The sequence below is a fragment of the Pristiophorus japonicus genome, chromosome 18 (assembly GCF_044704955.1).
Source record: "Pristiophorus japonicus isolate sPriJap1 chromosome 18, sPriJap1.hap1, whole genome shotgun sequence".
Lineage (NCBI taxonomy): Eukaryota > Metazoa > Chordata > Chondrichthyes > Pristiophoridae > Pristiophorus > Pristiophorus japonicus.
In genome coordinates, this window is record NC_091994.1 from 110445751 (window position 1) to 110471299 (window position 25549).

The 25549-nt window shown below is 44.7% G+C and overlaps 1 protein-coding gene across 1 annotated transcript in view; it reads left to right on the plus strand.

Annotated features, from left to right (window-relative positions):
* cenps (centromere protein S) overlaps positions 1–23727 on the plus strand; it is a 51454-nt gene extending 27727 nt beyond the window's left edge. The window contains exons 3-5 of the mRNA XM_070860569.1: positions 15345–15378; positions 17237–17303; positions 23113–23727. Of these exons, the coding sequence (XP_070716670.1) occupies positions 15345–15378; positions 17237–17303; positions 23113–23265 (254 nt within the window). The 3' untranslated portion in view covers positions 23266–23727. The remainder of the gene's footprint in view (positions 1–15344; positions 15379–17236; positions 17304–23112) is intronic.
* Positions 23728–25549: the final 1822 nt, after the last annotated feature.

Below are 25549 nucleotides of genomic sequence, written 5' to 3' on the forward strand. Positions count from 1 at the left end.
GAAGCCTGCAGCCTGGTTGATGTATGAGGAGGACAGGCCCGATGTAAGCCCTACGAGGCCAAATGAATTCTGGGGAAAATCGCTGGAAGCTGAAGTTCAGCGAGTTCATGTGGAGCACATATACAGTTCATATATAAGGACGCCACCGATAATGATGAACGTGCTTCTCCATGGCATCCCAGTATTAATGGAGCTAGACACGGGGGCCTGCCAGTCCCTGATGAGTATCAAACAGTTCGAAAGGTAGTGAGTGTCCAAGGCCAGGAGGCCAAAATTATTGCCGATTGACGCACAGCTATGGACATATACAAAGGAGATTATTCCGGTGCTAGGCAGCACCACAGTAGTAGTGACCCACAAAGATTCAGAGAACTGGTTGCCACTCTGGATTGTCCCGGGGGACAGTCCCGCACTACTGGGGAGGAGTTGGCTTGCTGCCATGAACTGGAAATGGGGTGATGTCAATGCAATTTCTTCTGTGGAGCGAGTATCATGCTCACAGGTCCTGGATAAATTTGACTCATTATTTCAACCCGGCATCGGCACTTTCATTGGGGCCAAGGTAGTGATCCACATAAACCCGGACGCCAGGCCAGTACATCACAAGGCCAAAGCGGTGCCGTACGTGATGTGGGAAAAGATAGAATGCGAATTGGACTGCCTGCTAAAGGAAGGCATCATCTCGCCAGTCGAATTCAGTGACTGGGCGAGCCCGATAGTGCCAGTGCTCAAGGCGGATGGGTCGGTCAGGATATGTGGCGATTACAAGGCCACCATCAATCGGATGTCACTCTAAGACCAGTACCCGCTACCGAGAGCGGACGACCTCTTTGCGACGCTGTCCGGTGGCAAACTTTTTTCAAGATTGGACCTGACCTCAGCTTACATGATCCAGGAGCTGGTGAGTGAATCGAAGAAGCTGACCACCATCACGACACACAAGGGATTGTTTGAGTATAACAGATGTCCGTTCGGGATTCGTTCGGCCGCCGCGATCTTTCAGCGAAATATGGAAAGCCTCCTCCAGTCGATTCCAGGGACGGTGGTTTTTCAAGACGACATCCTCATCACAGGTCGCGATACTGAAGAACACCTCCACAACCTGGAGGAGGTGCTACGCAGACTGGATCGGGTAGGGGTGCGACTGAAAAAGACGAAATGCGTCTTCTTAGCTCCAGAGAGAGAATTCCTGGGGAGGAGGGTAGCAGCAGACGGGATTAGACCTACTGCGTCCAAAACAGAAGTGATCCAGAGAGCACGCAGACCCCGCAACACGACAGAGCTGCGTTCGTTCCTGGGGCTCCTGAACTATTTTGGTAACTTTCTTCCCAAATTGAGCACGCTGTTAGAGCCGCCACACATGCTCCTATGCAAAGGTCGTGATTGGGTCTGGAGGGACAGCCAGGAAAGGGCTTTTGATAGAGTACGCAATTTGTTATGCTCCAACAAACTGTTAACGTGTAAGAAACTTGTTTTAACGTGCGATGTGTCGTTCTATGGGGTCGGGTATGTGTTGCAGCATGTGAATGCCAATGGTCAGTTACAGCCGGTAGCTTATGCCTCCAGAAGTCTGTCCCAGGCAGAAAGTGACTACGGGATAGTAGAAAAGGAAGTGCTAGCATGTGTATATGCATTTTAAAAAATTGCACCAGTACCTGTTTGGCAGGAAATTTGAGCTGGAGACAGATCACAAACCCCTAACGTCCCTTTTGGCCGACAACAAAGCCATAAATGCGAATGCATCGGCCCGCGTACAGAGGTGGGCACTCACATTAGCCGCCTATGACTACACAATTCGGCACAGACCGGGCACTGAAAACTGCGCCGATGCACTCAGCAGGCTCCCACTAGCCACCACTGAGGGGGCAACTGAGCATGATGCTGAGATGGTCATGGCTGTTGAAGCTTTCGAAAGCGAAGGCTCACCTGTGACAGCCCGTTGGATTAAAGTCTGGACAAATAAAGACCCGCTACTGTCTTTAGTTCAGAAATGTGTCCTGAATAGGGACTGGGCAGCCATTAATGGGGCATGCCCTGAGCAATTTAAACCGTTTCATAGGCGCAAGGATGAACTCTCGATTCAGGCCGATTGCCTAATGTGGGGAAACCTAGTAGTCAGGCCCCAGATGGGCAGAGAGGTGTTTATCAGAGAACTTCACAATGAGCACCCAGGCATTGTCATGATGAAAGCAATTGCCAGGTCACACATTTGGTGGCCAGGGATCGATGCAGACCTGGAACTTTGTGTTCGCAGGTGCAACACGTGTGCTCAGCTGGGCAACGCACCCAGGGAAGCCCCCCTTAGCCCCTGGTCCTGGCCCGCCAAGCCATGGTCACGCATCCATGTGGACTACGCAGGCTCTCTCATGGGAAAAATGTTTTGGTTGTAGTAGACGCCTACTCCGAATGGATTGAGTGTGCCATTTTAAATTCAAGCACATCCTCTGCCACGGTAGAAAGTCTACAGGCAATGTTCGTCGCACATGATGTCTTGGTCAGCGACAATGGCCCGTGCTTCACAAGCACTGAATTCCAGGACTTCATGGCAGGCAATGGAATCAACCATGTCAGAATGGCACCGTTCAAGCCGGCCTCAAACGGCCAGGCAGAACGAGCAGTGCAGATAATCAAACGGGATGCTCAGAATCCAAGGGGGTTCCCTACAAAGCCGCTTATCACGCCTCCTGTTGGCCAATAGATCCCGACCACACTCGCTCACAGGGGTTCCACCCGCAGAGCTGCTAATGAAAAGGATGCTCAAAACCAGGTTATCCCTTATACACCCTACTATGAAAGAAATTGTGAGAGCAGGCGTCAGTCACAATGTGACTACCATGACAGGAATGTGAGGGCGCGATGTATTGATGTCAATTACCCTGTTTTTGTCCTTAATTACGCTGCAGGGCCCAAATGGCTTGCAGGCACTGTGATTGCCAAAAAGGGGAATAGGGTTTTGGTAGTTAAACTTACCAATGGACAAATCTGCCGCAAACACGTAGATCAAACTAAAAGGAGGTTCAGCAACCCCATAGAAGAAGCAGAGGAAGAACACGACATAGAGTTTACTCCACCACAGGTGACCGAACACCGGGACCAAGTGGCGGACCGGACCCAAGTGGAGGAGAGCCCAGTCACTGTGGTCAGTCCAGACAGGCCTGAAGCACCGCAAACAGCAGACACTCAGGTCAGCGCCCAACAACCGGAGCCCCAACTCAGATGCTCGACAAGGGAGCGTAAACCACCAGAGAGACTTAACCTGTGATCCCAATAAGACTTTGGGGGGGGAGGTGATGCCGTGTATTCAACTATCATTGTAACCCATGTATAAGCTGACCTAAGTTGTACACCTTGAATGTTGACCACAAGGGGCGAACTTGTGGGAGACACTCCTAACCTGAACTTTCAGGTATAAAAGGGGAAGCTCCACCCACCTTCATCACTTGAGGTCTCAGTAATAAAAGTAACTGGTCACAGAGTGACCACCTCTCAAATATGGGCCTCGTGTGCGTTTATACTGTATAGTAAGAACATAAGAATTAGGAACAGGAGTAGGCCATCTAGCCCCTTAAGCCTGCTCCGCCATTCAAAAAGATCATGGCTGATCTGGCCGTGGACTTGGCTCCGCTTACCCGCCCGCTCCCCATAACCCTTAATTCCCTTATTGGTTAAAAATCTATCTATCTGTGATTTGAATACATTCAATGAGCTAGCCTCAACTGCTTCCTTGGGCAGAGAATTCCACAGATTTGCAACCCTCTGGGAGAAGAAATTCCTTCTCGACTCGGTTTTAAATTGGCTCCTCCGTATTTTGAGGCTGTGCCCCCAAGTTCTAGTCTCCCCGACCAGTGGAAACAACCTCTCTGCCTCTATCTTGTCTATCCCTTTCATTATTTTAAAGGACATATCACTTCCTGCGCTGCCATTTTTAGGTTTAGTTTGTTCTACTTTAAAGTTTATATTACTTATATCTGATCTAAACTAGTCCACTTAGCACCTCCCCCTCCACCACTCTTGCCCATGCCCGTTTCAGAAATTGCCGTATAACCACCTCATTCCATTATTAGCTAATTCTGTGATATTCTTTTGGTTCAAGCTTCCTTGTTCTTGTGTCCAGTGATGTTCAGGCTAGCCTCCTCAAGTGGGATGAAGGATTTTTGCCAAAGGATGAACATTTCAATATCTTTATGTTCCACTTTTTTAAAAAGCTAGTGTTAAGATGAAGGCTGTGTTCCCTTGCCTAGCTTCAAAATGGAGGCCAGGCATGGTTGATTGACATTTTGTCATGGATGCCTATCATTATATTTAAAGTAGTAATATGCAATGCCTAGATGAGCTGTGAAAATCTGATTGTCATGCCTTTTTGTGCACAGGATGCTTCTTTGTGTCTTTGAACTTGATTGATTGACAACTGTTTATTCAAAGGCCTTCGGTCTGGAATAAATACTGGAGATTTCTCTCCGGTCTTTAGTTCAGTCTAACCAGCAACTGGACTTCATACAGTGGGCAAGGACTTTGCATCACCAACATACAAAATGTGGCACTTGGGAGTCTACAAAATACTGTTTCCAACCCAAAAGTATTTTCAGATTATCGGACTGTGTAAGAAATGTGTTTTCATCTTTCGGATGAGATGTTAAACAGAGGCCCTGTCTGCTCTCTCAAGTGGATGTAAAAGATCCCATGGCACCATTTTGAAGAAGGAGTAAGGAAGTTATCCCCGGTGTCCTGGGGCCAATATTTATCCCTTAATCAACATCATAAAAACAGATTATCTGATCAATATCATGTTGCTGTTTGTGGGAATTGGCTGCCGCGTTTCTGACATTACAACAGTGACTACACTCCAAAAGTACTTCATTGGCTGTAAAGCGCCTTGAGATGTCCAGTGGTCATGAAAGGTGCTATATAAATCCAAGTCTTTTTGTTTCTTTTAATGAGGATAGTGTCCTATCTTTAAGAAAGAGCTGACCGGTATAGGCTTGAGGGTTATATGGGTAATTATAGACCCAGATGAGCCTTATGGAATATCGTTTTATGTCTGTTATGTGCAAGCATATCTGCTGGTCCAATAAAAATCTTGAATTTATATCGCACCTTATCACCTCATTGAAAGGTCTCAGTGCTTCACACAATTAATTGCTTTTGAAGTACATTGACTTTTACATTAGTCAAAGATACAGAAAGTAAGACATTAGAGAGGTATTCTGGAGTTTTGCCTCGTATCTCTTTGTGAGGGGGTACGGAGAAACTATGTAGAACATTTTCTTAGAAGACTAATTAGTTGGGTAGATTGTGCATAGTCTGTGGAAGAAAATTACTTTATGATCGGAATAGTATTTTCTTTTATATGCTTTATGTTCTTGGCTCACTCTTTTGTTTCCATAATGGTAAGTGATACTGGGAGGAACAAACTTACTTGAACTGTTAGTTTAGCACTCATCATAACATGGCGTGTTGTAAACTCAGTAGTTTCCAGAAAAATAAATCGTTGGTGAATTAGACCAACCTAATTAATTCACCCTAGGAGTGTGACTGTTGTGCCTGATATCTGTGTGTTTTCTAAGCCTAATATTTTTATTGCATTGGCCACATTTCCAACTTTCATTTCAGTGTACGACCGAGTTAACTGCATACTATAGGCCCTAGTTGTTTAGATCTAAACCATTGTGTTTGAGATGAGCATTTGTTCTGATGGTGGAAGAAGATTGCAAGCTGTGCACGTCCAATTAATAGGATGAACTGCATGAATGGCTTTGCACGATGCTCTATAGGGATGGAGGGGAAATTCAACAATGTTACACCAATGGTGGTTATTCTTGAAAATCTTCATATCTTGCTCCAAACTTCAGTGCCTTATTCAAGCTCCAGAACTTTCTTAGGAAAACTTGTGACATCTCTGTGAACTACTACTTTTAGATTAAATGCACTCATGTAAGCTAAAGAAACTGTGGAAGAAAATGACCATGTTCTGAATAGCGTCTTGGTAGTTTCTCATTGATATTTTTAGTGTAATTTCAGTTTCAAAGATTAATCACAGCTGTGTGAATTTTTTGCTTCGGAAACTGTTTACTCAATGCATTAACACCAGAAAAAGAATTGATTCACAGCATGCAAGCTGACCACCCGTAGCATTTCAGGAAGCGATAAAATCTTAATGCTCAATACTGAGATAATGTCACATTTTTGCTCATTACCAGATTAATTCTAAAACCATGTTAAGAAAATATCTTCACACTTTTCAGAACTAATTTTATTGCATCTGCAAGATTGAGAATTTATTAAAATTTAATTTTTTTTTTGTAATACTGGCATCTCTTGTATATGGAGGTTCTAAAATGTTCTTGGAATAAATTCACTAGTTAAACTACAGTGCAATAATGCCAGATTTATCATTTAACCTCGATGGTGATCTCGCTGTCCATTTTGTTGACTTGGAGCTTGGTCCCTTTCCAACTGTTTGCCTTTGGCTCACACCAGGATTAATATTTTTGCTCAAAGTAGTTAATCTCCTGCTGGATTTCTTATGGTGTGTCAGAGGCTATTTTGCTTTTTAGGGATGGGAGCATTATACCACGCAATGCACAATGCATTTTTTTACTGCTGAGGTAAAGTTGTACTGTATCACTTTTGAGTCTGCAAAATTGGGCTGCTGTTAATTATGTAGAGTGAATTCATTGAATTTACTTCCTCCTCAGGCATTGTCATCACGATAATTACGGATGAGGAAGGCCACCCCCCACCAACCATTACTGCATCTAATTGATTCTTAAACATCTCCAGTATTTTCACTTCTCTATGAACAACATCCTGATGTCAGTCTTAAATGTAACTTTTACTACCGCGCTTCCCCACCGCCCCCCCCGTCTACTCATAATTTAATTCTAAGTAATATTCCAGGATTACCGTTTGCATTTCTTTAAATGTCTTGTGTAACTCTTGAGCTTCTCTCGGATGTTTCCGTCCCAGATTGAAAATCCCAAGTTAGTGGCTTTGTTGATTGCTGTTCTGCATTGGTTAGACATGTTGGTCATTGAGTCTACTGAGGCTCATAGGTCTCTTTCAATTTCACCGATAGCTATTTCTGCACCATTCATGGAGTACGTCTGTTGCTCATCTTTCCTCCCTATGTGCTCTGAATTAAATTTCATCTGCTATTCGTCTGTTCTAGTTCATTATCATTTCTAAGATGTCTCCTTTGATTCCACTGCCCCACCTAGTTTTATATCATATATGAAAATTTGACATTTGCACTGAGTTTAAATCCAAGTAATTGGTGTAAATTAGGAACAGTAATGATTCCAACACTGAGCCCTGGGGCACTCCACCTAGTGCTACCAAGTACCTGTTTTTTTTTTAAACTCTTAAGCCAATTTCTTATCCACCCCAAAGTTTACCTTGAATCCCACAGCTTTAGGTTTAACTAATAGCTTTTCATGTGGAATTTTATCAAATGCCTTTTAGAAACCTACGCACACCATGTTACAGGTTTTCCAGAGAGGTTGGTCAAACAAGATCTGCCCCTTCTGAAGCTATATTGATTGCTGTTTCTTCTTAGGCGGCCCCTCATATCGAGGATGACTTGCTTCGATCAAAAAAGGATGAGTTCACAGGTGTTTCAATGAAGGACCTAATATTCTAGGTCCCAAACTGCATATTGAAGGGTGGAAGATGTGTCTGCGTGGATTTTTTTTAACGTGTGGTGGCCGTTGCACACTAGCTACCACACAGGCTTGACAGAGCTAGGTCTTTGTCCAGTGGCAAGGATTAACCAAGACGACTGGAGACCAGCTCTGCTGCACGGACCTAGTGCGCACACATATCACAGTGTGGGCTGGCCCATGCCCTCGCCTCTTCTGGGCCCCGAATTCGCGTCTCTCCTGTTGTTTACTAGGTTATTGTCATACAGATAATCCTCAAGTTTACTCCTGATTGATTCCATTATTTTTCATGGTATTGAAGTAAGACTAATGGGATTGTAGCTGCCTGTGTTTGTTTTGTTACCCTTTTTGAATATGGGTTCCACATTACCCTGACATCTCCCCAGTATCCATCAAATCTCTCATAATGATTGTCAATGTTTTAAAAATCTCTTCCAATCAGTTTCTGTACTCTGGGATAAATACAATTTATCCCTGGGGAATTATATGTTTTTGAGTCCCTTTAGTTTTTCTAGGACTTCCATTTCATTTATATCAATCAATGGGGTGGAGGTGTTACTCATATCTTCCTTGGTGAATACCTGGAGGAAGTAGTTGTTCAGAATATTTACTATTTTATGGTCATGTTCAGTTTATGCTTGATGGCATCTTTTGTGCTTCTCTCCTCTGACTGCCTTTTTACTACTGTAATACTGACTATTTGTTTTATTGTGTGTTTTGTTTCCATCGTTATGCTTTTATTCTGGTCTCTTTGCCCCTCCCTTTCTTGTGCCTCTCTTCCACCCTTGTAGCGTTCCAATAATTTTCGCAGTGAACCCCTATCTCTTTTGTGGAGGTCATTTTTTCTTTATTTTACTTTTTTAATTTGAACAATCTTCCTTTAGTTGTTTCCTCATTTCTTTGAATTTGGCTCTTTTAAAGTTTTATACCTAGTCTTTGGAACATCTGAATCCCAGATCATGTTAACCTTAATCATTCTTGAGTCACTGTACCCTGTGAGTGCTACCACATCCATTTTCTGTGTGTGCTCTGGATCATTAACAAATATCAGGTCAAAGTTAGCATTAGCTATTGTGGCTTCCTTGACTCACTGGATCATGAAGGTTCATGCATTAAATTTACCACGCTGACTCTAAACTACTTGGCTTTGCCCTGCTCATTTTTGGTTGATTGAAGTCTCCCATTAAAATAACTTTCCTGTTCTCGTGTATCTCTTCATAGAGCAAATTGTGGGACAGTGTTAGTTTGTATTTTTTTTTGCAATACAGGTGTCTAACCATAGGAGTTCATTTTGTAGCATGCCCTCTCCCATAAGATCAACTGTCTTTTGCACCAGGTGTACCAAACATATAGATTACCACTGCTTCCTTTGCCCACTCTAGCTTGTCTGAACACTTTAGGAATGTTATATTCATTGCCATCTTCAGAGTTTACCACGGAGAGATTTTAACACAAGGATGGGAATTTTAAATTTGAAGTGTTGCTGGACCTGGAGCACGTATAGGTCAGCGAGCACAGAGCTCATTGGTGAATGGGACTTGGTGTGAGTTAAGATACAGGCAGCAGAATTTTTAAGTCAACTGAAGTTTAGAGATTGGAAGATGGGAAGCCAGCCAGGAAAGCTTTGGAATAGTCGAGCCTGGCAGTAACCATAGCATGGATGAGGATTTCAGCAGCAGGGACCGGAGACGGACAATATTATCGAGGTGGTGACGGAAAAAATATGGTGTTGGAAGCTCAACTCCGAGGTTGCGAATAGTCTGGTTCAGCCTCAGATAGTGACCATGGAGGGGGATGGAATTGGTGGCTAGGGAACGGAGAATGTGGTGACAATGGCTTTGGTCTTCACAATATTTAATTGGAGGAAATGTCTGCTCATCCAATACTGGAAGTTGGAGAAGGAGTTTGACAAATCCGATGCAATGGAGACGGTGAGATAGAGCTGGGTGTTGTCAGCGTACATGCGGAATCTTGATCTCTTTTTGAATGATGTCGCCGAGTGGCAGCCTGTAGATGAGAAATAGAAGGCCAAGGATAGATCCTTGGGGACTCCAGAGGTGCGGGAATGAGAAGAGAAGCAGTAGTATGAGAATAACACATTTTTGAGCTCTTCATTGCATGCAATAGTGCACAAAGTTTGTTGATGGATTTCAGGTCTAGGATCGTTAAGAGTTTTCATTATCATCCAACTTTACAGATTGGTTTGAGGACTTGTATGAGTCATTTAATGTTTTGGCTTTATGCCTAGATCTGCCACTTGCCTCCAGCAAAATACATTCTATTTATTTTTTCTCCATAAAACAAAATCCCTTGCTTGAAGGAAGAAACGGAAAAGGTGTTAAGAATAAAGAGAAAATTGACAAAAAGTTTCAAAGAGCTATCACAGGCACGATGGGCCGAATGGCCTCCTGTGTGGTATGATTCAATTATATTTTGGCAATTTAAAGTCAGAATTATCCTATTAGGTTGCGGGAATTTGGCTATCTCTCCCCCCACCCCAATCGCCATGCGTTACATACCCCTTTCCCTAACAAAAGGCAAGTAGATAACCCGTTCCTGGCTCTGACACTTCTGCCTTTGAGTTGATCACTGCAATATGTGCCTTAACTTTGATCTTATGTGGAAAAGACTTAACTTAGCTAGACTGGAGTTGGGGGATAGCAAAGGGAGTTCCCTTGTCCCATGGTGTAGCTAAAATCCTGAACTCATGATCAGAAGGAATTATGTACCTGAAGAAATACATCAGAGCACCAATGTACTGTGCTATTTTGTATGACTTATGGTATTGTTGAGTCTAATGCAGGATCATTTAGAAATAATGGGATTAAAGGTATTCATAGCAGTACTATTTTTTATCAAAGTTTGGACTCGTGTTGAACAATCTTTTCAAATGCCAGTAAACGGACTAGTAAAGCGGTCAGAATTATCGCATTTTCAAATATTGGTAAATATGTGAAGCATTCGGCTGCATTGAGAAATGTGTGGGATTTTAAAAAGCACATATTGGTAAGAAAGTGCTAGGTTCTTAGAAATGTCTGATTGCTGTTTTTTCTCAGCCATCTTTTAGTTCATGGTTTGTCATTTTTCTTGCCTCCTACTTAAAATTATTAACCAGATTTGAACCAGATGATGTTATCGGCTCAAATGCCTGCACTGTTGTATAATTTTCATGGTAATAACTTGTTAAAGTGGGTTGCACTCTTTGACTAATTAGTTCTAGCGTTTTTACTCACTAAGAATCAAGTTTTTTAAAACTAGCTCTATACTTAATTTAGGTCAGTATTTGCAAACAAATTGATCTGTTATGGGTGAGCTGTATGGTAATGTTTAGGTTTAACAGCTGAACATAATTCAAATGTAGCTTTAAAGTCCAAAAAATGATAGTTTGTATAAATTTATCTTTATAACTGTGTATAGTGTGTGTCTAGAATTAACAAAATGAAAGGTTCCTACTGCAGGTTACTTAGACATACATGGGCTCAAACATTCTAAATTGGGGAAAGGGCACTGCTTCATTGGCAATATCTTGCTTCCCTTTCCTAATAAAATGAGTTTTTTTTTTCTTAATTCTGTTATGTAGTGTCTTGCAAAGATTCATTAATTTCCTGCTTTGCACCTATTACTACGGCTGCTTTATTTCTAAAGGATGTGGCTGTACATAATGGTGGTGTGAGAATATCTTGGAGGTGTGCATCCTGCAAAATCTTATCTGGATCTTCAAGTGCATTATTTCACAGTTCCTGTATCATAGATTTAAAAAAAACACCACCCATTCTGTCTTACTTTTATATGTTAGTAATAGATAGCTCTGTCCTTTTGAACTGTACCCGTGCCATTATGTAACCAGCAGTTAGGGGTACAGTGACCTAGATTGGCTCCACCAGTTAATTGTTCTTCACTTCCTGCCCTGACTGAGATTGAAAATCTTACAGACCCCATGTATTACCATTCAATACAATGTGTTTGTTTTTTTCACAATCTTCCTCGCTGCCATGCTCCCCATCACAGTTGACAAGCTCCCCGCTGGAGTGGAACTAAACTACAGAACCAGTGGGAAACTGTTCAACCTTCGCCATCTCCAGGCCAGGTCCAAGACCACTCCAACCTCTGTCGTCGAGCTACAGTATGCGGACGACACACAGGCTGAACTCCAGGACATAGTCGACGTATTTACCGAGGCATATGAAAGCATGGGCCTTACGTTAAACATCAGTAAGACATAGATCCTCCACCAGCCTGTCCTCGCCGCACAGCACTACCCCCCCCACCCCAGACACCAAGATCCATGGCGTGGCCCTGGACAACGTGGACCATTTTCCTTATCTCGGGAGCCTCCTATCACCAAGAGCAGGCATTGACGACGAGATCCAACACTGCCTCCAGTGCGCCAGTGTAGCCTTTGGCCACCTGAGGAAAAGAGTGTTTGAAGACAAAACTGTCACCAAGCTCATGGTCTACAGGGTCTCAGTAATACCCGCCCTCCTGTATGGCTCAGAGACGTGGACCATGTACCTTAAATCGCTGGAGTAATACCACCAGTGATGTCTCTGCAAGATCCTACAAACCCCCTAGGAGGACAGGCGCACCAACATTAGCATCCTCGCCCAGGCCAACATCCCCAGCATTGAAGCACTGACCACACTTGATCAGCTCCGCTGGGCAGGCCACATAGTTCGCATGCCAGACACGAGACTCCCAAAGCAAGCACTCTACTCTGAACTCGTCCATGGCAAACGAGCCAAAGGCAGGCAGAGAAAACGTTACAGGAACACTCTCAAAGCCTCCCTGATAAAGTGTGACATCCCCACTGACACCTGGGAGTCCCTGGCCATAGACCGCCCTAAGTGGAGGAAGTGCATCCGGGAGGGTGTTGAGCTCCTCGAGTATCTTCGCCGAGAGCATACAGAAATCGAGCGCAAGCAGCGGAAGGTAAACCAGGCTCCCTGCCCACCTTTTCCCTCAATGACTATCTGTCCCACCTGTGACAGAGACTGTGTTCTCGTATTGGACTGTTCAGCCACCTAAGAACATATGCTAAGAGTGGAGCAAGTCTTCCTCGATTCTGAGGGACTGCCTATGGTGGTGGTGATGATGATGTCTTTCTGTAATCCAACTCATTGATAAAGCTACAGCACAACACACTGCTGTACCTTTTCTTTTGAAAGCCTATGATTTCATTTATTTTGTTTTGAAATTAATAATGTTATTTATAATGCTTTCAGGTTTGACATTCTTTAAAGACATCCATTGGTTTAAAACAGAAAATGCTGGAAATCTGTGGAAGCAGAGTTAAAGTTTCGGGTCGATGACGAAGGGTCATCGGATCAGGCCGGGGAGCGGAAGGAGCAACATGGTGGCGTACCACTCCAGGGAGCAGCACGTGGTGGAGCAGGAGAGCAACGGCAGTGAAGAGGGATGTCACCAAGGTCCAGGTTGCTGATTGGAGTGTGGGCAGATACAGCAGGAGCGGCGAGGTCAGGGCGAAGGAGCGGCGAGAGATTGTAGAGGGATGTGATCGGGACCCAGGGGAGGCATGAATCTGGGGCCCAGAAGAGGTGGGGGCCCAGGGGCAGCCCGGGCCAGCTCACACTGCGATATGAGTACGCACTAGGTCCGTGCAGCAGAGATGGTCTCCCGTCGTCTTGGGTAACCCTTGCCACTGGACCAAGGCTTAGCTCTGTCAAGCCTGTGTGGTGACTAGTGTGCAATGGCCACCACATGTTTAAAAAATCCACACAGGCATCTTCCACCCTTCAAAATTTAGTTCGGACCTGGAATTTTAGGTCCTTCATTGAAACACCTGTGAACTTTTTGACATGGAAGCAAGTCATCCTCGATTCGAGGGACCTTCTATGATATCTAACATTGGCACGAAACGTTAACTCTGCTTCCCCTCCACAGATGCTGCCTGACCTGAGATTTCCAGCATTTTCTGTTTTATTCCATATTCCAGCATCTGCAGTATTTTGCTTTTGAATCAGTTGGTTTGTATTGTAACATCATCCATTTCCAATATTAGTATTTTCAATGGATAATATTCCTGAAGAAACTATGGTTTTTGCCTTTCTTCTTAATTAGTATTATTGATACATAACTTGTTCAGGTTGGTGGAAATTAATCTGCGTGAAAGAGTTCATTTAAGGTTGATATCCCTTTTAACTGGCATGGAGGAGGTATTTAAAATTTTGATAATTAGAATAAAAAAGGAAATTGCCATGCAATGATATATTGGGCAGGAAGGGAAATTGTAAGAAAATATTTTTTCACAAGTGATAATTTATGTAGTGTCAAACTGATGGTTCAGTGGATGCATACATAGACTCGTGTGACACTAAGCCATACAGACCAGGAGAACCCAGACTCAATTGATAGTTCTGCCAGTCTCAGTCAGGCGGAGGTTGGGATTTGTAATTGGGCTCTCTTTACCTGACCAGGAGAGAGGGAAAAATTAACTCTGGTTCCTAGCTGTGACGAAGTGACCCTATAGGAAGAGTGTCATGTTCTTCACATCCTCAGTTTACCCACTGAATTCATTTTGAAGTGTAGTCAGTTTCTTAGCCAAATGTAGCAGCCAATTTGTGCACAGCAAGGTCTCAAAAATAGCAAATGAATGGACGACATGTTAATAAAAACAGAAAATGCTGGAAATATGACAAGTTAATCTGTTTTCTGTTGGTTATGGGGGGAATGTTGGTCAGGATCTTGGGAGAAATCTTCACTCTTTGTAAAATTTCCCATAGAACTATTCACCTAACTGAATAAGCAGATGGGGCCTCAGTGTGATGAAAGATCTGAAAGATGACTCCTCTGACAATGCACACTCCCTCCATATTGCTTTGAAGTGCCAGATTACGTGTTCCAGTCCTGGAGTGTTGTGAACTTCTAAATAAAAATAAATGATGATGAATCTAAACATCAAACCCATCAGAGAAACCTGGCTGGGTGCGGCAGTGGTCAGAAGAGGCCAAATGAAGTAAGATTTTTTAAATTCTTTGTAGCAGCAGAACGAAATCCTTGGGCCTCTCTTGCCCCGGCCCTCCCTCTGCCTCAAATCCTGCTCACGCCCACCGGCCTTGACGTCATTCCCGCCAGCTTCGCGCGGGACACCGATTTCAAATGCGGCCCTTCGGTTAAAATCAGCCAGGTGTCTTTTCCTTCAGGACTGGCGGGTGTGCTGTCTGCTTCGGGCCCCCACTCACCACACCCGCCCCTGCCCCTCTCTATATGGACATTACCATCCATGGTGGTAATGTCCATATATAGACTCCATAACACCCACCATATGAGGGAGCCATATCTGGATACTATTCTCGATGAAGTCTGACGAAGACAAACATGCCAGCTTATTCTAACATAGTTGAAAAAACCTTACAACAGTCAGTCTTGGCTCTTTCTAACAATGTTGACTGTGAAATGATTTCTTGAAGTCCATCTCCAGTCTTGCCACTGGAATATAGCCTAAAGCAATACATTCATGCAATAATCCAAATACCTTTTGGAACTATTTCTGATGAACCTATTTTGTTTTGGGGATGTTTTGCTGTAAAATCTTTAGATTTGTCACATTGTTTGAATTTGTTGATGTGTGGCACATTTGTACTTGTGTTGAGCTATGTTTTGCAGTCCTCATGATCTGTAAAAGCTTTGCCTGTTATTTATTTTTAAATACCTCAACTTTTTTTCCAGAGAATTTTGCCACGGACCTCGAACTATTTGCAAAGTAAGTGACACAAATCCAGTGAATGTAGAGTTAAATCTTTTACTGGTGCCTCGGTGGGGAGGGAGACAGCAAGAGGAGGCTCTTGATGAGATAAACCCCTGATAAGATGGGTTCCTCCACAAACACTGTTATAATGAAGCTCAGCTGATGGCAGGGGAAGGAAAATACTTTTGTTTAACAAAGGAAATTATAATAGTTTGGAATAAGATTCAGCTGTGTTTTAAACTTCTTCCTTGGTATTGACTTTCCCAAACCTCTCAAGTTTCCAGTATATAACATTTTAGCTTATTTTGTGTGAAGTTGTAAATGAATTTTGTGAGATTAATATTTTCAGACCAGTTTTTGTGACTCCTTTTCTTTATCAATAATATTTGCACAAAGTAACATTTCTTTAAAAATTTTGGGGTGAGCTTTGTTAAATGAGTGAAGTCCGTGTTAGTGAGTGGAAGAATTTCTAATTTTTAGCACTCCCAGATCAGCTGTAGTAATAGTTAAATACAAGAGTAATTCTCCCTATGACCTGCTCCAGCTAATGTGCATTAATACAACCACAACTGCTGTTTAATGTTCCACTTCCTAGATCAGCAATCCTTGTGACTTCTCTGCTGAAATTGCCAATACAGTTTAATTGTGCCCAAGTTTTGGGCAGTTTTATGGTGTAGACTTGTGCCCCTGGGGACTAGGTTCAGACTGGCCAAACCCACTTCACATGTAACTGATCCAGCAGAGTGAGAGGGTAGGGCACACCAAATCTTTTGGAGCAAAATTATGTTTTCTTTTTATATTTTTTAAATGCCACCTATCCATGTGGCTTGCTCATGGGATGTACCCATCCTTGACACACATGGCCAAAAACCTTGATTCTAATTGTTATATTTGAAGTTCTCAAAAAAACATGCACAGAGGTTGAGAGAATGGAAGCAAATGTGTTTTTTTTTTCTTTCCCTGTGGATTTAATTAAGTTGCCTCAGACTTGTTGCAAGGCATCCATATCTAATATATTCATCATTGAGAAACTCATTTAACTTTATGTTGAAAAAAGACTGATTTGTCAATTTTGATCTTGTAAAATGCTACGTGAGTTTCATCAGTGCCTTATTGCCATTTGGATCTTCATTGCTATTACTACTACAGGTACTGGTGGTTATTATATGAAGAATTTATATAAGAACTAGGAGTAGGAGTCGGCCATTTGACCCCTTAAGCCTGCTCCGCCATTTAATAAGATCATGGCTGATCAGATCATGGACTCAGCTCCACTTCCCTGCCGCTCCCCATAATCCTTTATTCCCTTATCGATAAGAACATAAATAGGAGCAAGAGTAGATATCGTGCCTTTTAGATTGAAATGTACTCTGAATGAATTATCTTTGAAATGCACTAACTGTTATGTAGGCAAACATGCTCCTAATTCTTATGTTCTTGTGTTCTTAAACATGCCATCTATTCTTCTCTGCTCTTCCCCCACAACCATAAGATGAAACAGCAGGAAATTTGCTTTTAAGTGTTGTTGGTTAATTGAGGAATATTGCTCTGAACAGTGCAGGAGCTTCCCGGTCATCTTTGTATAACGCCATGTCCATTTGAAGCACTTAAACAACAGGCCCTAGGTGTAACATATCTTCTGAGAGAACTGCCAACAATGCAGCACTCACTCAGTACTGCACTGGAACCTAGATTATGTGCTCAAGGCATGTTGTGGAGCATGGCCTACACCTACTCCTGCTCACTTTCCTGATTTCCAAATTTTTTAATCCTGGTGGATAGCTACATTTTAGTACTGGATTCATTTTTTAAAGTAATATGAAGATTTTAATATAGAACCAATGTGGTAGTTCACTTTAATATCTGTCTACAGGCATGGAAAGCGGACCACTGTAAACACAGATGATGTGAAACTGCTGGCGAGAAGGAGCAAAGCGCTGGTAAAGTTGTCATGAATGTTATAATTGTGTTCCAGTTTTACCTTCTCCATTTAAAATACTCAAACTTGACAGTATTAATAGAATGCTCATTGAATAAGGAATGGGCATTCAGACTATCAAATTCTTGAAACAGATCATATACAAGTTGTACTTGCCCCAGTTTATTTAATTTCTTGTGATTAAAAATTCCAAGAAGATATAACGTGACATGCACACAGGTAATTTAGTTAAACTCTAACATTAGAATCTGTATGGGGCAGCTCTGGTTAAATTCCATGGGCTAGATTTTCGCCGACTTTGCAACCGGATTTTCGCCGCGATTTGAGCCTCCACGGTGAAAACCCGGTCAACAGGTTCCTCGGCCCCCTCTTTGTGGCGGCGCTTCCACGTACAGCCGGGGAGAGGTGCGCCGACATGCAACGATGCAAATTGCGTTTGTGTTGCACTTTTGGCGCTCTCGGGGACCCGTACGCCACGCCCAGAATAATGACTGGGCCAAACCTGTCGGTACAGCCCTTCCAGCAGCGATAAGTATGAAGACCTGCAAAAACGCAAGTTAAAGTTATATTTTTTAATTATTTTGCAATGATTTAGTAGGTAAGTGTTTTGTGAATGTTTGTTTTTTTGTTTCTCCCCCCCCACCCCCCCCCCACCCCCCCAAGGCCTCTCTTGCAGCGCTGCCGGCCTCTAACTAAAGTTGCCGAAACTCGCAGTTTGCGCCGCGAATCCTCATGCAACGCCGATTTTACAGAGAAGTAAAGGCTGAAAGTTAGGTGTGAAAATGGTAATTTTGGGGTAAAATTACGTTTTCGCTGAAAACCGAAAATCTAGCCCCCATAAATGCTATTTCAGTGGCCTTCAATAGAACTGAAACCTAGTGTTATATAGAATATTTAATTATCTATTGATATTTATCCTCAACCATCATTCCTGCTCTCTTCCCTCCTGCTCCTCTCTCGAAGGCATTGATTCCTGCTGTCAGTCCTTGGTTAGCTCACCTAACTAACTCTGCTCATGTGTAAACTTAGATAGTGTCAGCAGTGTACTCTACTGTGGATGGAATCCCAGTTGAGCCTGATACTATCCTGACCTAACATCCACCCATGTATTTGCCAGCAGGACTAAGAAGCAGGAACTTTGGCTTGCTTTTTTTTTAAACCCCCTTTAGACCAGGGAACTGAGAAGCAGAAACCAATTGAAGCACCCCAACTACTGCGATTACTGAGATTGGCTTAACTCAGCACAGGGATCAAACCGCTGGAATTTTCTGTTCTGTATAGCTTAGTAACAAGGGGCCCAAGTTTCGAGCCGTGCCTAGACGGCGCAGTCCCGACCTGGACGCCCGTTTTTCACGCCACAAAGTGCGCCTAAAAAAAACCTCTCTATTCTCCACCTCCCTGCAGGTCCTCTGGCCCTTGGCGCAGCGCAGCAGGAGCTGTAGGGGGCGGAGCCAGGTCCCTGCACCGAAAACAGTGCCGGGACCTCTGCACATGCGCGCTACAGTGGGCACGCAAGTGCAGTAGCTCCAGGCGCCCAAAACTGTGTGGGAGGGGCCCGAAGCACGCAGCCCCTAGCCCTGGCCCAATGGCCTCACTGGGGCTTGCATGAATAAGGCTCCTCCCACAGCCAGCTCCTGCTTCCTCCCGACCCAACTCCCGGTTCCCGCCTCCGGACTGGACCCGACACCCGCTCCCCCCCGGACCCGACCCGACACCCCACCCCACGCCCGGACCCGACACCCGCTGCACTCTCTCCTCCCCCCCCCCCCCCCACCCCGCGCGGACCAGACCCGACACCTGCTGCTCCCGCCCCCGGACCGGACCCGACACCCGCGATCCCCCCCGCCCCCGGACTGGACCTGACACCCGCTGCTCTCTTTTCCCCCCCCCCCTGCCCGGACCGGACCCAACACCTGCTGCTCTCTCCCCCCGCCCGCGGACCGGACCCGACACCCGCTCCCCCCCCCCCCGCCCCCAGACTGGATCCGACCTGACCTCCCTCCCCCCGACCTGACCTCCGTCTCCCTCCCCCCGACCCAAACCGAACCGACCCAACGCCACCTACCTGTAAATCTGGTGCTGGGGACGAGCCCTGCTCGAAGTCTCGGGCCTGGCCCGTTCAGTCTCCCTTCCCCCCCCCCCATCCCCCCCAATCTCCTTCTCCCCACCCCCCCCCCCAATCTCCTTCTCCCCACCCCCCCCCCAATCTCCTTCTCCCCACCCCCCCCCAATCTCCTTCTCCCCACCCCCCCCCAATCTCCTTTCCCCCAATCTCCTTTCCCCCCCCCTCCTCCAATCTCCCTTTCCCCCCCCCTCCAATCTCCCTTTCCCCCCCCCTCCAATCTCCCTTTCCCCCCCCCTCCAATCTCCTTTCCCCCCCCCTCCAATCTCCCTTTCCCCCCCCTCCAATCTCCTTTCCCCCCCCCTCCAATCTCCTTTCCCCCCCCCCTCCAATCTCCTTTCCCCCCCCCTCCAATCTCCTTTCCCCCCCCCTCCAATCTCCTTCCCCCCCCCCCTCCAATCTCCTTCCCCCCCCCCTCCAATCTCCTTCCCCCCCCCCTCCAATCTCCTTTCCCCCCCCCTCCAATCTCCTTTCCCCCCCCCTCCAATCTCCTTTCCCCCCCCTCCAATCTCCTTCCCCCCCCCCTCCAATCTCCTTCCCCCCCCCCTCCAATCTCCTTCCCCCCCCTCCAATCTCCTTCCCCCCCCCCTCCAATCTCCTTCCCCCCCCCCTCCAATCTCCTTCCCCCCCCTCCAATCTCCTTTCCCCCCCCCTCCAATCTCCTTTCCCCCCCCCCTCCAATCTCCTTTCCCCCCCCTCCAATCTCCTTTCCCCCCCCCTCCAATCTCCTTTCCCCCCCCCTCCAATCTCCTTTCCCCCCCCTCCAATCTCCTTTCCCCCCCCTCCAATCTCCTTCCCCCCCCCTCCAATCTCCTTTCCCCCCCCCTCCAATCTCCTTTCCCCCCCCCTCCAATCTCCTTTCCCCCCCCCTCCAATCTCCTTTCCCCCCCCCCTCCAATCTCCTTTCCCCCCCCCTCCAATCTCCTTTCCCCCCCCCTCCAATCTCCTTTCCCCCCCCCCTCCAATCTCCTTTCTCCCCCCCCCTCCAATCTCCTTTCTCCCCCCCCTCCAATCTCCTTTCCCCCCCCCCCCTCCAATCTCCTTTCCCCCCCCCTCCAATCTCCTTTCCCCCCCCCTCCAATCTCCTTCCCCCCCCCCCAATCTCCTTCCCCCCCCCTCCCCAATCTCCTTCCCCCCCCCCTCCCCAATCTCCTTCCCCCCCCCCCTCCCCAATCTCCTTCCCCCCCCTCCCCAATCTCCTTCCCCCCCCCTCCCCAATCTCCTTCCCCCCCCCCCTCCCCAATCTCCTTCCCCCCCCCCTCCCCAATCTCCTTCCTTCCCCCCCCTCCCCAATCTCCTTCCCACCCCCTCCCCAATCTCCTTCCCCCCCCTCCCCAATCTCCTTTCTCCCCCCCCCCTCCCCAATCTCCTTCCCCCCCCCCTCCCCAATCTCCTTTCCCCCCCCCCTCCCCAATCTCCTTTCCCCCCCCCCCTCCCCAATCTCCTTTCCCCCCCCCCCTCCCCAATCTCCTTTCCCCCCCTCCCCAATCTCCTTCCCTTCCCCCCCCCTCCAATCTCCTTCCCTTCCCCCCCCCTCCAATCTCCTTCCCTTCCCCCCCCCCCCTCCAATCTCCTTCCCTTCCCCCCCCCCCTCCATCCCTTCCCCTTCCCTTCCCTTCCCTCTGCTTCCCCTCCCCTCGCTGTCAGAAACACAGACACTGACAGACAGAGAATGAGAGACACACAGACAGAGAGATAGAGACACTGACAGAGACACACTGAGGGGGGCATCCCAGCACGCTGTTGGAGGGCTCCCAGTGCTGCAGTCGGTAAGTAGAAAATGTTTTATTTATTGATTTTTTTTTAAAATTATTTCTTATAAATTTTTTTTGATTGATTTATTGGTTGATTTATTGATGTATTTATCATTTATTATTGATGATGGCTCTTTATTTGTAAAACTGAAGTGTTTAATGTTTGTAAACTTCCCTTTAAACACCCCCCCCCCCCCCCCCCACCATTCCCTACGCCTGATTTGTAACCTATGCCTGATTTTCTAAAGTGTAGACAAGGTTTTTTCGAGCGTACAAAAATCTTCACTTACTCCATTCTAAGTTAGTTTGGAGTAAGTTTTCACTCACGAAACTTTGAAATCAGGTGTAACTGGCCGGACACGCCCCCTTTTGAAAAAAAAATTCTATTCCAAAGTGAAACTGTTCTAACTGACTAGAACTGGAGCAAACTAAATGTGGAAAATTCCAATTTCTAAGATACTCCGTTGTACACCAGTTGCTCCTAAAAATCAGGAGCAAATCATGTGGAAACTTGGGGCCACACTGTGGTGAATTTAACCTACTGCCACTGATCAGCTTTCAGTTCTATTCTTAACCAGATAGTTGTGCAGCTCTTTCAATCAACTCCGCTTTATGTTATTTAAGTGGGAGTCTGTTATGGATATCTACTAGTTTGGGGCCGAAGGTGCAATTTTTTTTTTTAAGTGTCACATGAGGATTTCTAATTTTATACTTGTGTTCCCTAGATCTGGGATCAAAGTTTAAAATCAGACCGCTTGAATACACCAAGATTATTGATACCTTTCTGAATTTTAAGCACTTAAATCAAGTCGCCTCTTAATATTTTTTTCCAGTACACACAAGTTCAGTTCTCGGAGTCTCTTCACATACATCTCAACAGCTTTGTCATGTTGAGTGAATACTTTTACAGTATAACCAATATTCACGCCCAAATCTGTTCCTGGTAATTCATAGCTAGGTGATAAGAGTGCAGAAACAAACAGACCAGATTCAATCAAATGTAACCTTAATATATTTTGTCCCTTTCCTCAGCAACAGCACCACCATCTGTTACAAAACGGCAATTTACTGATTCAGACCTCGTAATTTAAGTTTTAAGAGATATTGGTGTAGCAACTGTACAGCAATGCATTTATTAGGATTAGGTTTAATAATATATGTGGCCATGGTATTTTTGAAGTGTCATCATCATCATGAAGTATAGTACTATACTAGTAGAGTATACTGTACTAAACTACAGTGTATACTACATATACAATTCTCCATTCCTCCATCCAAGTCATTGATATATATGGTGAAAAGCTGAGGCCACAGTACAGATCCCTGGGGAACACCACTTGTCACATCCCATTAGAGTATGTTTGCTTTATCCTTACTCTCTGTTTCCTTACTGTTATGTATGAAGAAAAAGTCTGACTGGATACTATGAACTCAAAGTAAAGTGTGACTGTAGTCTTTTGCAGGTCTCCAGAGTGCCTCTCCAGCCTGTGAAGCCTCCTTAAGTACCTGTACTCCCAAGGGATTATGGGATCCCTTGGGACTCCAGGGGATGAGCCCTCTGGTGGCTGTCCAGGGTAAATACAAGTTATACATGTATAACAGTTACCATAACATGGAATACTGCTTCCATTGCAATGGTGAAAGGAGTCGATGCTATGGCAATTTTTGCACCTCCGTGGCAAGGCTACCCAACTTCATTAAGAAAACGATGGTGAGCAAGAGGTTTCATCTCTCCAGGGTACTACTGATATAGCTGACCTTTGGTTGGAAAATAGAGCAGGCAGAAGCTTATGGAGACCAACACAAAGTGGCATCGTAGCTACGAGAGATGGTTAGCTAGATTGCCCAGCCTACTTGACAGCGCAGTATGTTACTATTATTCAACATAAGGCTCATTACATAGTATTTAAATGTTTGATTTCTGGCTTTTCCAGCTAAACTTCATTGTGGAGCAGTGTAATGATCTTGCTTCCAGTAATGCGGTGCAAAAAGAGAAGAAATCAGTCGCCGCAGGAAAAGGAAAGAAGAAATCTGATGGCCACCTTGAGCCCACGGTAACTGAAAATGAAGAAGTTACCAACGACTAATCTGCAGAAAAGGCATTACAAATTGAAACTTTATCTTGGACCAAGAACTGAGAGTAAGATCACTGTAGTTCCACCCAAATTTCCCTCAACAACTTTTTGTAGAAGATGGGGGCGTGTTGAAGCTGCAAACAAACACCTGAATTATATGAAATAGAATCTGAGGTGATTTAAAAACTAAAAATACCACAATATATAAGTAAAATAGATGTCAATTTATTTTGGCATGGCTAATTTTTAAAAATGATAGCCAATATTTTTGTAGTATAATTCACAGTTGACTTAGCCATCATAAATAAGGTTCTCTCGTTCTTTTTGATGTATTGCAATTGCTTTTCACACTCTTAGTAGGAATGCTTAATTTTCCAATGCAAAAATAATAGTGCTTAAATATTTTCGTTAGTGTTTTTGGAACCTGTGACAGCTCAAGTTTTACATTAAAACAGAATTATATGAAATTAAAAATATTGATGCATTGTATTTGTATAAAATAGTTGCCCGGAGTTTGAGGTCAGCGGCAAAGGGACGGCACTCGCCGCTGACCTCTCAAAAAGCTGCCCACAATGATTTAGTGGGCCCTAGAGCATCGATTTCCCCTAGTCCAAGGTGACTTTTAATCTGGCGCCATCTATAGAGGACAGTGAAGTCATCAAGCAGGCTGAGCAGCCAATCACATTGAAGATTTCTCACGGGACAGTAAACCAGGAATTAAAAGTAATTATGACTTAGTGCGGCGTTAAAAATTCAGTTGTACCTCATTCAAAAAGGGTTTAAGATTTTCAGTGGTTTTTACAGCAAGAATAGTGTGTAAAAAGTTGACGATCACGTCAAATCAGTGATTTTAGTTGATTGCATCTGCGAAGACTTCAACAGCACACCCTGTGGAGGAGCAGGGTATCACTGACCGCAACATTCGGATTTACACGTCACAACTGCGCATGTGCGAACGCCAGAAGTTGCTGTAAGTTTTACACAGTGATGATGGCGAGCGCTGACAGTTTAGCCGTCATTACAACTGCAAATTCCAAATCAGTGTCTTTTTCAAGAAAGTTGTTTTAGCTGTTCTTGTTATAACCCTGCTGTGGAATCCTGATATTGTAAAGTGCCACTCTCTTGGAGTAGAGAGTGCACAGGAAACCTCAGCAGCCCAATATTCCTGAAAGATTTGGAAATCATTACATTTGTTAGACAATAAGAAATTGTTAAGGAGTGTATAGAAAGCTGCAACACACAACGGAGTTCAGGCAGCATTCTAAATTGCTTGGACTCTGCTGTTCTATCGTGTTCAAACCCACGCATTTACAGAATTTTAACCCAATGGGAGGGATGATAACAGGGAAAAGTTGTGAAAGCAAAGGCCAAATTATTTCACTGTTTTTATTAACACATTTGTATTGATATGGCCATGGTGCTTTATCCCTCCTTGATCTCTCTGCAGACCTTGCTTAAAATCTACATCTTTGATCAAGTTTTTGGTCACTCCTAATTTTTTTTTTGTCTCCGCATCTTTTTCTTTGACTATGATTCCTGTGAGGCGCTTTGGTGTGTTTTTGTACTTTAACGGTACCGTATAAAAGCAAAATGTTATTCCTGTGATTAAAAGCTGCATTAAAGTAGTTAAATTCCTTTATCTGTATGTCCCCAAACAGTGTGTTTGAAAAAAATTATTTTCTCTTGCAGGTGTTCTCTTTTTTTTTCACCTCAAGTCTCAGTTGATTCTCGATGATTGATTAGTATCAACAAGCTGTAGCTGTGGGAGCACCAGAAGTGGGAACCCTGGCTTCCTCCCACCCACTTCCTAGTCAGATAGTACCCCTTCTTACTGCTCCAGCTGAGATCTGCTATGACCACACAGATCAGAGAAATAAAGAAAAAACTTAAATTTATTTAGTGCCTTTCATATCGTCCGCACATCCCAAAGCTCTTCAACAGTACTGAATTGACAGTGAAGTGTAGTCACTGTTATGTAGGTAAACCTGGCAGCTAATTTGCACACAGCAAGGTCCCACAGATGGCAATGTGATAAATTATATGTTTTAGTGGATGTTGGCCAGGACACGAGGAAGAGAACACCGCTGCTGCTCTACAAGTAGAGGGCAGACAGGCCTCGGTTTAAAATCTCATCCGAAAGGCGGCACCTCGGACTGTTCAGCACTCCCTCAGTAATGCACTGAAATGTCAGACTAGATTATGTGCTCAAGTCTCTGAGTCAGAAGACTGGGGTTCAAGCACAACTTTAGAGGTGAGAATGCCACCACTGAGCCATCGTCACAATGGAACTTTGCTG